This window comes from Canis lupus, chromosome 27 (assembly GCF_011100685.1).
Source record: "Canis lupus familiaris isolate Mischka breed German Shepherd chromosome 27, alternate assembly UU_Cfam_GSD_1.0, whole genome shotgun sequence".
Lineage (NCBI taxonomy): Eukaryota > Metazoa > Chordata > Mammalia > Carnivora > Canidae > Canis > Canis lupus.
In genome coordinates, this window is record NC_049248.1 from 46459117 (window position 1) to 46471820 (window position 12704).

Sequence of the window (12704 nt, forward strand, 5' to 3'; positions counted from 1 at the left end):
TATTTTAGAGAAAGAGAGCTTGCACATGTGTGCACAGGCATGTGTGAGCAGGGGGCAGGACAAAGGGAGATGGAGAGAACCTCAAGCGGATACCTCCTACCGAATCCTTCACAGGGCTTGATCTCACCACCCTGAGATCATGACCTGAGCCAAAAATCAAGACTCTGACGCTTAATGGACTGAGCCACCCAAGTGCCCCTGAGTGACACACTTATTATGACCCTTGGGGCAATTTAGGATTAACTCACAGAGAGAAGCCACCATTGGAGGTACAATTAAAAAAAAAAAAAGGAATAGATCTTAAAAGTTCTCACCACACACACACACACACACACACAAATTGCAATTGCAACTGTATGTGCTGAAGGATGTTAAGACTCATTGTGATCATCTTACTAATTTTTTACCATTTATTTTTTTATAAATTTATTTTTTATTGGTGTTCAATTTGCCAACATATAGAATAACACCCAGGGCTCGTCCCGTCAAGTGCTCCCCTCAGTGCCCATCACCCAGTCACCCCCACCCCCTGCCCTCCACCCCTTCCCCCACCCCGAGTTCGTACCCCAGAGTTAGGAGTCTCTCACGTTCTGTCTCCCTCTCTGATATTTCCCACTCATTTTTTCTCCTTTCCCCTTTATTCCCTTTCACTACTTTTTATATTCCCCAAATGAATGAGACCATAAAATGTTTGTCTTTCTCCAATTGACTTACTTCACTCAGCATCATACCCTCCAGTTCCATCCATGTCGAAGCAAATGGTGGGTTTTGTCATTTCTAATGGCTGAGGAATATTCCATTGAATACATAGACCACAGCTTCTTTATCCATCATCTGTCAATGAACACCAAGGCTCCTTCCACAGTGTGGCTATTGTGGACATTGCTGCTATGAACATCGGGGTGCAGGTGTCCCGGTGTTTCACTGCATCTGGATCTTTGGGTAAAACCCCAGCAGTGCAATTGCTGGGTCATAGGGCAGGTCTATTTTTACCTCTTTGAGGAACCTCCACACAGTTTTCCAGAGTGGCTGCACCAGTTCACATTCCCACCAACAGTGCAGGAGGGTTCCCTTTTCTCCGCATCCTCTCCAACATTTGTGGTTTCCTGCCTTAACTTTCCCCATTCTCACTGGTGTGAGGTGGGATCTCATTGTGGTTTTGATTGTATTTCCCTGATGGCAAGTGATGCGGAGCATTTCCTCATGTGCGTGTTGGCCATGTCTATGTCTTCCTCTGTGAGATTTCTGTTCATGTCTTTTGTCCATTTCATGATTGGATTGTTTTTTGCTGTTGAGTTTAATAAGTTCTTTATAGATCTTGGATACTAGCCCTTTATCTGATACGTGTTTTGCAAATATCTTCTCCCATCCTGTAGGTTGTCTTTGAGTTTTGTTGACGGTATTTTTTGCTGTGCAAAAGCTTCTTATCTTGATGAAGTCTCAGTAGTTCATTCTTGCTTTTTTTTCTTTTGCCTTCGTGGATGTATCTTGCAAGAAGTTACTGTGGCCAAGTTCAAAAAGGGTGTTGCCTGTGTTCTCCTCTAGGATTTTGATGGAATCTTGTCTCACATTTAGATCTTTCATCCATTTTGAGTTTATCTTTGTGTCTGGTGCAAGAGAGTGGTCTAGTTTCATTCTTCTGCATGTGGATGTCCAATTTTCCCAGCACCATTTATTGAAGAGACTGTCTTTTCTCCAGTGGATAGTCTTTCCTCCTTTGTTGAATATTAGTTGACCATAAAGTTGACAGTCCACTTCTGGATTCTCTATTCTGTTCCATTGATCTATGTGTCTGTTTTTATGCCAGGACCACACTGTCTTGATGACCACAGCTTTGTAGTACAACCTGAAATCTAGCATTGTGATGCCCCCAGCTGTGGTTTTCTTTTCAATATTCCCCTGGCTTTTCTGATTCCACACAAACCTTAAGATAATTTGTTCTAACTCTGAAAAAAGTCCATGATCTTTGATAGGGATTGCATTGAATGTGTAAGATGCCCTGCATAACATTGACAGTTTTACATTATTAATTCTTCCAATCCATGAGCATGGAGTGTTTTTCCATCTTTTTGTGCCTTCCTCAATTTCTTTCAGAAGTGTTCTGTAGTTTTTAGAGTATAGATCCTTTACCTCCTTGGTTAGGTTTACTCCTAGGTATCTTATGCTTTTGGGTGCAATTGTAAATTCGATTGACTCTTTAATTTCTCTTTCTACAGTCTCATTGTTAGTGTCTAGAAATGCCACTGATTTCTGGGCATTGATTTTGTATCCTGCCACACTGCCGAATTGCTGTGTGAGTTCTAGCAATCTTGGGGTGGAGTCTTTTGGGTTTTCTATGTAGAGTATCATGTCATTAGCAAAAAGAAAAGTTTGACTTCTTTACCAATTTGAATGCCTTTTATTTCTTTTTGTTGCCTGATTGCTGAGGCTAGGACTTTTAGTACTATGTTGAATAGCAGTGGTGAGAGTGGACATCCCTGTCTTGTTCCTGATCTTAGGGGAAAGGCTCCCAGTGCTTCCCCATTGAGAATGATTTTGCTGTGGGCTTTTCATAGATGGCTTTGAAGATGCTGAGGAATGTTCCCTCTATCTCTACACTCTGAAGAGTTTTGATCAGGAATGGAGGCTGTATTTTGTCAAATTCTTTCTCTGCATCTATTGAGAGGATCCTATGGTTCTTGTTTTTTCTCTTCCTGATATAATCTATCACGCTGATTGTTTTATGAGTGTTGAACCAGCCTTGCATCCCAGGGATAAATCCCACTTGGTCATGGTGAATAATCTCCTTAATGTCCTGTTGTATCCTATTGACTAGTATCTTGTTAATTTTTACATCTGTGTCCATCAGGGATATTGGTCCATAATTTTTTTTTTTTGTGGAGTCTTTGTCTGGTTTTGGAATTAAGGTGATGCTGGCCTCATAAAACAAATTTGGAAGTATTCCATCTCTTTCTATCTTTTGGAACAGCTTCAATTGAATAGGTATTGTTTCTTCTTTAAAAGTTTGATAGAATTCCCCTGGGAAGCCCTCTGGCCCTGGACTTTTGTGTCTTGGGAGGGTTTTGATGACTGTTTCAATTTCCTCCGTGGTTATTGACCTATTTAGGTTTTCTGTTCCAGTTTTTGTATTTTGTGGTTTTCCAGAAATGCATCCATTTCTTCTAGATTGCCTAATTTATTGTCATATAGCTGCTCATAATTCTTTTTAAAAATCATTTGAATTTCCTTGTTATTGGTTGTGATCTCTTCTCTTTAATTTATGGTTTTATTAATTTGAGTCCTTTTTTCTTTTCAATAAGGCTGACTAATGGTTTATCTATCTTATTAATTCTTTCAAAGAACCAACTCCTGGTTTTGTTCATCTGGATGAGATACTACCTCACGCCAGTGAGAATGGTGAAAATCAACAAGATAGGAAACAACAAATGTTGGAGAGGATGTGGAGAAGGGGGAACCATCCTGCACTCTTGTTGGGAATGTGAACTGGTACAGCCACTCTGGAAAACTGTGTGGAGGTTCCTCAAAGAGGTAAAAATAGACCTGCCCTACAACCCAGCAATTTCACTGCTGGGGATTTACCCCAGAGATACAGAGGCAGTGAATCAGCAGGACACCTGCACCCCAATGTTCACAGCATCAATGTCCACAACAGCCAAACTGTGGAAGGAGCCTCGGTGTCCATCACAAGATGAAGGATAAGGAAGCTGTGGTCTATGTATTCAATGGAATATTCCTCAGCCATTAGAAATGACAAATACCCACCATTTGCTTCGACATGGATGGAACTGGAGGGTATGATGCTGAGTGAAGTAAGTCAATTGGAGAAAGACAAACATTATATGGTCTCATTCATTTGGGGAATATAAAAAATAGTGAAAGGGAATAAAGGGGAAAGGAGAAAAAATGAGTGGGAAATATCAGAGAGGGAGACAGAACATGAGAGACTCCTAACTCTGGGAAACGAACTAGGGGTGGAAAGGGAGGTGCGTGGGGGGTGGGGGTGATTGGGTGACAGGCACTAGGGGGGCACTTGGCGGGATGAGCACTGGGTGATATGCTATATGTTGGCAAATCAAACTCCAATAAGAAAAAAAACTCCAATAAGAAATATACAAAAATAAATGAAATAGTTAAATAATAAAAAAATTAATAAATTAGGAATTATCTTCTCATTTTAAATTCCCTGGGAAAGTTTGCATAGAATTGTTACTAAGTTTTTACTTAAATGTTTGGTAGAATTCACCAATGAGCTAACCCAGAGTTTTTCTTTGTGGGATCATTTTTAAGTACACTATTAATTTTTTGAAGTGCTCTCAGTGAAATAAACTGGGGTGATCACTGGGCTTACCACATTTCTTTCCCACTTTTCAGGAATCACTGTTTCTCGTTGCCTCCAGTGCCATGAATGTGTATGTACATATTTGTATGTATATGTGTGTCAGTGTGTGTGTGTGTATCTCTGTGGACAGAGAAAGTGAGAGCCAGAGTGAGAGGGAGCGAGAGATGTTCTCTTCTTGTTGACTTAATAAGAGAGTGAATCTGGCTCCTCCAACTTCTTCTTGACCAGAATCAGATGTCTAGGCATTTCTCTTTTATTTTCCAAGTAGGTTAAACTTCTTTGTCAACCGTCAACGTGAGTAGCAGGAATACTGTAGTTTTCGTTAGTATTTTTTTTTTAATTATCAGTTTAACCAGGGGCTCCCAAAGGTATGGGCAATGTACCCATTGCTTCTCATTGAACATTGAAGAGTCCTGTGGATTAAAATCAAATTTCCTGTGGATAAAACTATTCTACTCTTGATGAAGCTGCCTGCACAGGCTGCATGATGTTCAGGGAAGAAAGTTCTATAATTCTGTTCTTTTTTAAAAAGTATAGTCTCAAAAAAATAAAAAATAAGTAAAATAAATAAAAATAAAAGAATAGTCTCCCTTTCTGAAGGCCACACTCTTTTGGAGATGACACTTTGAATTCTTAAGACCACTTCTCTTAGTTCTCAAAATTTTGTATTCCAAACTCAAGAATTCTCTTTGATTCTATGTCACAAATGATTTGGGTGTCCATCATTCATAGACCAGGAATGATTCCTCGTTTCCTTTCAAGGAACCACTGCAGCAGGAGTCAGTCACGTGCTTTAAAAAAAAAAAAACGTAAATCTCCATGTTCGAGTTCATGCATTGCAACTTTTTACCCCATCAGTGCTGTTATCCTGTTTTCTGGACAGTAAAACTACATTTACTATCCCACTCTGCCACTCCTATACTTTAGGAAGACAGACATCTTCAGGCCTCAATAATAGTTTACTTTCTTCAAACCAACAGAGTTTCTTTTAAAATTTGTTTTGCTGCAAAGGATTACAGCTTTCCTCTTTCATGGGCAGGCTCTTTTATGTTCTTTATTTTTTTCTTGCTACTGAATATTCTTAGTGTAATATCATGTTGCTGTTGCTATTGAAATTTTACCTTAATATTTTATAGTATATGTGAGATTTAATAATAATGATACCTTGCATATATATATGGCTGTGTTTTACATATTTTAATTTATTTAATCCACACAGCAACTCTATGAGAAGATACTATTGTTATTTCTAGTTTCCAAATGAGGAACATATGTGATTGGAAAAAATTTTTAAACGTGGAGATTGTGAACAGTATATGCAAATATAAGAAATTTAAATATATTTGATACCTGGCATTGAGGAGAGATTATGAGTACTAGTAGAGTTGACTATACGAGCACTGCAAAATTAATAGATTTAAGTAAAAAGTCAAAATGAGAACAGTTTGAGATAATGAATATATTATGCAAGAATACTCAAGTATAACTACATCAGTATAGTAGGAGTGTTATAGAATTTTAAAATAGTAGCTATTACAAGGTATTTTATAAAATATGATTTTATATACACAACAAAAGTATAAAAAGGAAAAATAAATTTAATATGACATTTGCCATGTATTGATATTAATTAACTGAATAATGCATATTAAAAGTTAATTTGCAACTATGTAGAGTAAAAAAAGTTACACGTGTTCTTTGCTTTCATTGTCCTATTATTCTTGACCTGTAGGTGTACCACTTGTAACATTTATTTATTTATTTATTTATTTATTTATTTATTTATTTGACTTTATTTATTCATGAGAGACACCAAGAGAGGCAGAGACACAGGCAGAGGAAGAAGCAGGCTCCCTCTGGGGAGCCTGATGTGGGACTCCATCCCAGGAATCCAGGATCAGGACCTGAGCCAAAGGCAGGCACTCAACCACTGAGCCACCCAGGTGCCCCTCACTTGTAACTTTTATTGTTAATAATTTTAGATTTGGAGTTGTTTTTAGAATTTGATATAAATCATTAAACTTATGTCATTTAAATTGTAGAATCTTATTTAAAATTATTGAAGTTTCATAAAATCTCAGAGCTTCTTCAAATATTCCAGACCAAGACATTTTACTATATATAAAATATACTTTCCACTTTATGGCATTATTTAAATGGTCTTTTAGAACCCAAAATAAAAGTAGATGTATATATAGAGTAGAAATGTAAAGAAAGTAAAGGAATACCTTCGAAGTGAACTTGGTTTAAATAAACCTATAGTAATCTACTTTAAATATCCATTGCATCAGAAAAGCAAGAAATGGGTTGTATTTATTACATATTTGTTTTGGTTAAAGATAGAAGTTCTTGGGGGTAGTATTTGTAAAACAATGCAAGGAAGGGTCAAAAGTGTACTTTTAGAAGAAACATTATAATTAATCATAATTTCGATTGACTTTGATGGAGAAAATCACTATTCTTCCAGGAAGTAAGAAGAAGACCAAATTCACTGATTCCCAAACTTCTACATGGGGACTGATTCTTTTTTTTAGTCAGATGGAAATCTTAAAATATAAACAACTGTTTCTCCACACTCATCTCACTACTAGATAATTTTCAATATTCAGCTGAATTAAGAATGAGATGTGGTCCAAGAGTCAGCATTAAAAGCAGAGCAAAACAAAGCCTCCCCAGCTGACTCTGAGGTAGGGGGAAGTTTGGCAAAACCTGACCTAATTGACCTCCTGGGCCTTCTTACTTTTCATAAACATTATGCATTTACATATATGTATTTCTAATCTCCCATCTTGGGTTTAAGAATAAACTATATGGCTGGATGAAACTTATGGCAGAAAACGTTTTTTGTTTTCTGTTTTGTTTTGTTTTTGTATTCAGTCTTTGCAGACCATAAAGAGTAAGATATTTCTTGAGTTTCCAACTGAAGACCCAAACTAAGATTCTCTTTTGGTTCAAATAAGTAAAAATGAGGTACATGAGACTTAGAAATAAAAAAGTCTACTGATTGAGTGTACTCAGTAGAACAAGTCTAACATAGACTATGAAGCGTTTTTATAATTAACTACACTTTCCTCCAAGCTTCCTTTAAAGGAACAATCGGCTTTTTTTTTTTTTTTTTGGAACAATCAGCTATTAACATTCTTCAGTGATGCTTTGGAATCTGCTGGATCTCAAGTAAGGTACATGGTTTTTGAAAATCAACTTTTTTTGAAGACCATTTTTCTCAATTTAGCAAACATTCTTTTTTCTGTTCAATCTTTCATAGATCCATTGGTTATTGAGCACTTTTTTCTTCTCAGATGTTACATATTTCATTTAATTTATACATGTCATTTAATTTAATCCTTATAACAACAATCCAGTGGGGGTAAATGTCCTAAGACACAGTTTGCTAATGAGAAACCTGAGGATTGTGGAATTTGAGCAATTTACCCAAGATTAGTCAGTCAGTGAGTGGCAGGACATGAATAAAACTCAGATTTATATGAATTGAAATGTCACACTTTTAACTAAAAAAACATTTTGACTTCACATACACAAAAAAGACAGAAGCTGAATCAGTTTCACCTCTGACTCTAATTTTATGAAAATTTCTAAATAAAAATGTGACTTCAATAAGTTCCTTGAAAGGAAAACAAAATTTTGTCAGTTCAGAAATTAAGTAAAGTAATGGAACTACATAATTTTAACATGAAATTTCTTTTATGGATTTAATTTTTCTGATAATAAATATTATTTATACTTAGAATTATTAATATTTTATCCATGTGCTCCTTTGTCTTTTTGTTGTTATTAAGATGGATAGTCATTTAAGAAAGGAAAAAAGCCAAACCTATGTAATATTGATATTTTTTGCTCTATTTGTAACATCTTCTATTTAATTAGCAATATATGTAGGAAGAGAAACCACTTCTTTGTTGTTAGAGAAGTTAATCCTGTACTTCAACCATTATATGTCTCTCTATGCAAACAGAATAATTTCCATAACTAAGATCTTAGTTAGCATTTGACAGGAAAAGAAAAAAAAGACTTGCTGGAGTTTGGCTGCAGCAAGGGCTTGGAGGTACCAGAATCAGAAAGCAGAGATTCAAAGTAGATGAAGTAGGAAGTAGAGTTTGAACAGAGCATGTTCATGTAGGAGTCTGATTGATCATTTCACATGACTTTGATGCTTCATTCTCCTTCATGAAGCAGTGACCTCATGTTTCTTAATGCCTTTTATTATTATTTTTATGTTTTATGTTTTAAATTTATTTTATTTATTCATGAGAGACACACAGAGAGAGGCAGAGACACAGGCAGAGGGAGAAGCAGGCTCCATGCAGGGAGCCCGACGTGGGACTCGATCCCAGGTCCCAGGATCATGACCCAAGCCAAAGGCAAATGCTCAACCACGGAGCCACCCAGGCATCCCTCTTAATGTCTTTTAAATAGTGAAATGTTTTGAGAACCAAATTAACTGCCTTTGTGGTGGAGAAGGAAATGACCTGTGTTTTCACCCAGGTTTCCATTCCGAATGCAAACATAATTTTTAGGTGCCTATTTGCTGATTTATTTATTTGGCTAATATTTATTATGCTTTTAAGGTGTGCTAGTAACTGAAATGTTTCTTTTTCTACTCTCTCATGTTATCCTCACAGTGGTCCTCTAATGTAGGTATTATCAGTATCTTCCCTCTGAGAGAAGATTTCAAGGCATTGGAAGTGCAGGTAGTTATCTTAGATTTATTGGATTGAAAGAAGTAAAGTTTAGACTCAGTGCACCTGACTCCATAGCTTGGAGCAAAGGGCATAGGGTGGCTGATGTCATCACTGTCCCAGACATCCCTGCCTGTCTACATTCCCCACAGCATGAGGACACTAAATATATTAGAAAAATAAGGTTCTTCTGTCAGATACGTTGCCAAGGACACCTCTTAGCACTTTTTCTCTCACTGAAAACTTCAGCAGTCGAAAGTTAACAAGGCATTCCACAGGCTTCATGGTCATCCCCTCATCTTCTCAGATAGATCTCAGCCATGAAGAGCGAGCTGAGCCGGAATTCCTCAGGAGTGACTGAGTTCATTCTGCTGGGCTTCAGAACAGCTCCAGACATACAGATCCTCTTATTCCTATTCTTCTTGCTGGTCTACGTGGTCATCGTGGTGGGAAATAGCAGCATGATAATTGTCATCAGGATGGACTCGAGGCTTCACACACCTATGTATTTCTTCCTTAGAAACTTGTCCTATTTAGATCTCTGCTACTCCACAGTCATTGCTCCCAAAGCTCTGGCTACTTTCTTGTCCAAGGACAAGAAAATTTCCTACAATGGCTGCGCAGCACAGTTCTTTTTCTTTGCTCTCTGTGTTGGGACTGAGGGCTTTCTTCTGGCCGTGATGGCCTATGATCGTTTCTCAGCCATTTGCTCGCCATTCCTCTATCCTGTCCGTATGTCTCAACAGGTTTGTGTTCACTTAGTAATTGGCTCCTACATCTGTGGAGGCCTCAACTCCATGGTCCAAACAGGATTCACCTTCAGCTTGCGTTTCTGTGGAGAAAACCGCCTGGACCACTTCTTCTGTGACGTCCCAGCCCTGATCAAGATCTCATGTGTTGACACGTCTGTGAACGAGATGGTGCTGTTCATCCTCTCCTCCCTCATCATTGTCACCACCACGACTGTCATCCTGGTTTCCTATGCTTACATACTCTCCACTGTCCTGAAGATCCCCTCCACCCACGGCAGGGGTAAGACCTTCTCCACCTGTAGCTCTCACATCACTGTGGTGAGTTTGTTCTATGGGACCGTGTTCTTCATGTACGCCCAGCCCGGGGCCATCTCCTCCCCAGAGAAAAGCAAGATTATAGCTGTGTTCTACACTCTTATCATCCCTATGTTGAATCCACTGATTTATAGTCTAAGGAATAAGGAGGTGAAAAATGCTGTAAAAAGGGTATTGTTGAGAAGATTATCTTTCCATTGATGCCAGCCATGTATAAAACTATGTTCAACTAAAAGCAATATTTTCAATAATTTGTTATAGAATAGTTTCAAGTAAAGCCATCTAAAAGTTTTGAAGATCAAAGTTTATTTTATCTTTATAACATCAATAGATTCTTTAGGAATGAATTTAAAAATCAACAGATTTTTCATAATCCTACATAATTATTTCATGGTGTGATATCTAGCTACCATGTAGGTTTGCTGTTTATGTTTTATTTTTCTTAGGTGTATGCAAAGTTGCAACTTACAAATACAGTATACTAAATTAATACACACCTGCAGTTTATTATATCTATAAATTGTTTATATTTACAAATGTATATATGTAAATATTTACATATCCATCTATATGTCTGGGGAGGGAGAAACGTGAGAGAGACATTACTGAATGTTCTATGCTCTTTGTTTTCTCCAAATCATAATCCAATCTGTCACAAATGCGTACTCACAGTGATATGGCAATGTCAATTATTGGCATTGTCTAAATTATACAAATTGATACAAAGTATTACTCCAATAATATCCTTAATAATATCCTTCTATCATCCAAAAACTAATGATTCCTAAATAAAAAACAAATAAATGTGATGTGGTTGCTGTAAAACTATCTTGTCATGGGGGTCTTAGTTACAAATGTTTGGTAATCTTTCCAGTATCACTCATGCTTACTTGCTTGTTGGTCTCATTACTGTCTACTTATATTCTGGGGTCATTTTCCCAACCTGTATACTGATTGAAAAATCCTTATTCTTCTCTAGATTTGAAAAATTATTGCTGTAGAGTGACACAAAATCACATCTTACAATAATTTAATTCTTTCAGTGTCTGTGGTTAGCTATGCTTTGTATTATTAATCTTTAGAACTTTATCCTATTTATATTCTTTAATTAAATTTGCCATGTGTTTGACTACATGCCATTAGAATTTTGAATTTCTGGTTGTTATTTTTAAGATAGTTTATAGTGTGGGATCCCTGGGTGGCGCAGCGGTTTAGCGCCTGCCTTTGGCCCAGGGCGCAATCCTGGAGACCTGGGATCGAATCCCACATCGGGCTCCCGGTGCATGGAGCCTGCTTCTCTCTCTGCCTCCCTTTCTCTCTCTCTCTCTCTGTGACTATCATAAATAAAAAAAAAAAAAAAAAAAAAAAAACTTAAAAAAAAAAAAGATAGTTTATAGTGTGATATCTAATTGTTGCATAGGTTTATTTTCCTAGTTTTATTTTGCTTAGATGTATCTAAAATTGCAACTCATAAATTTGATACATACTCATTAATTAGATTCATTAATATAACATCTGTATATACGTTTGCATGTATGCAGAATTATTTTAACTCATTTACTTAAGATCTTCTGGTTGTATTACATTTTTGTTTCTGATCTCATATGTTGAATGTTTGATTAAATAATTTTTTGTTTTTACTTTAATGACATATTTAAAACTTTTACACAGTTTTCCATGTGATTTGTGTTTTCATTATTATAAAAATAATTTTTCTGTTTACTTTAATGTTAAGGATTCTTCAGATGATTTTTCTTATTCCAGTATACTTGACTTACTTAGATGATAACTTTTTATTGTTGATTAAATATAAAAACAATATTGTCTCATAGGTAAAAGAATATTTGATAGTTTTTACTCTATTTTATGATTTTAAAAACAGTGAAATCAGAAAACTTCATCAATCTGTCAAATTACAGTTATAAAAACTGAATGAACACACATTCTAAAGTGGAATATGTAGACGTATTTTCTTTAAAATTAGGAAAAATACTAAAATAAAATAAAATAAAATTAGGAAAAAGACAAAATGTCCATTATCCCCAATGCAGTTCACCATTTTATTATACCTAGTAAGAGCAACGTGATAATAAATTTAAAGTTAAGGGATTAAGTGTAGGATTAAACTGTTTATTAAACATGATTATTTCCAAAGAAAAAATGAAAGAAGTGTTTATATAGATGTCTGGACTAACATAAAAAATCAATTTCATATCTCTAGACCAGTCATGAACAACTAAAATATTTAATTAAAAGCCTGCACCATTATATGTGTATCCAAGATTCTCAAGGGTTTAGCTAATTCAGCAAAAGATGTATAAGATCTCAATGTGGAAAATTATAAAATTCTTTGGATTATGCAATAGAAAAGCATCATTCAAAAATTACGAAGAAGAAAGAAAGGAAGAGTGATGTCAGAAGATGAAATAAGCCATCCCCTTTCCATATTCCTGAATGATAATTTGGCATCCATCCGTAGACAAAACTGCCTCCCTCATGGGAGGTTGGGATCCAGGTAGGAGACTGTGCAACCCTGGTGCAGCAGCCCAAGACCACAGAGAACTGTTTTGAGATCACAGGCCTATACCCAAGCAGCTTGAC

The 12704-nt window shown here is 36.3% G+C and overlaps 1 protein-coding gene across 1 annotated transcript; it reads left to right on the top strand.

Moving 5' to 3' along the window:
- Nucleotides 1-8891: 8891 nt before the first annotated feature.
- Nucleotides 8892-10377, top strand: LOC477589 (olfactory receptor 12). The gene has a single exon (XM_038577886.1). It carries the CDS (start codon nt 9357-9359, stop codon nt 10302-10304), a length of 948 nt encoding a protein of 315 aa, XP_038433814.1. The 5' UTR covers nt 8892-9356; the 3' UTR covers nt 10305-10377.
- Nucleotides 10378-12704: the final 2327 nt, after the last annotated feature.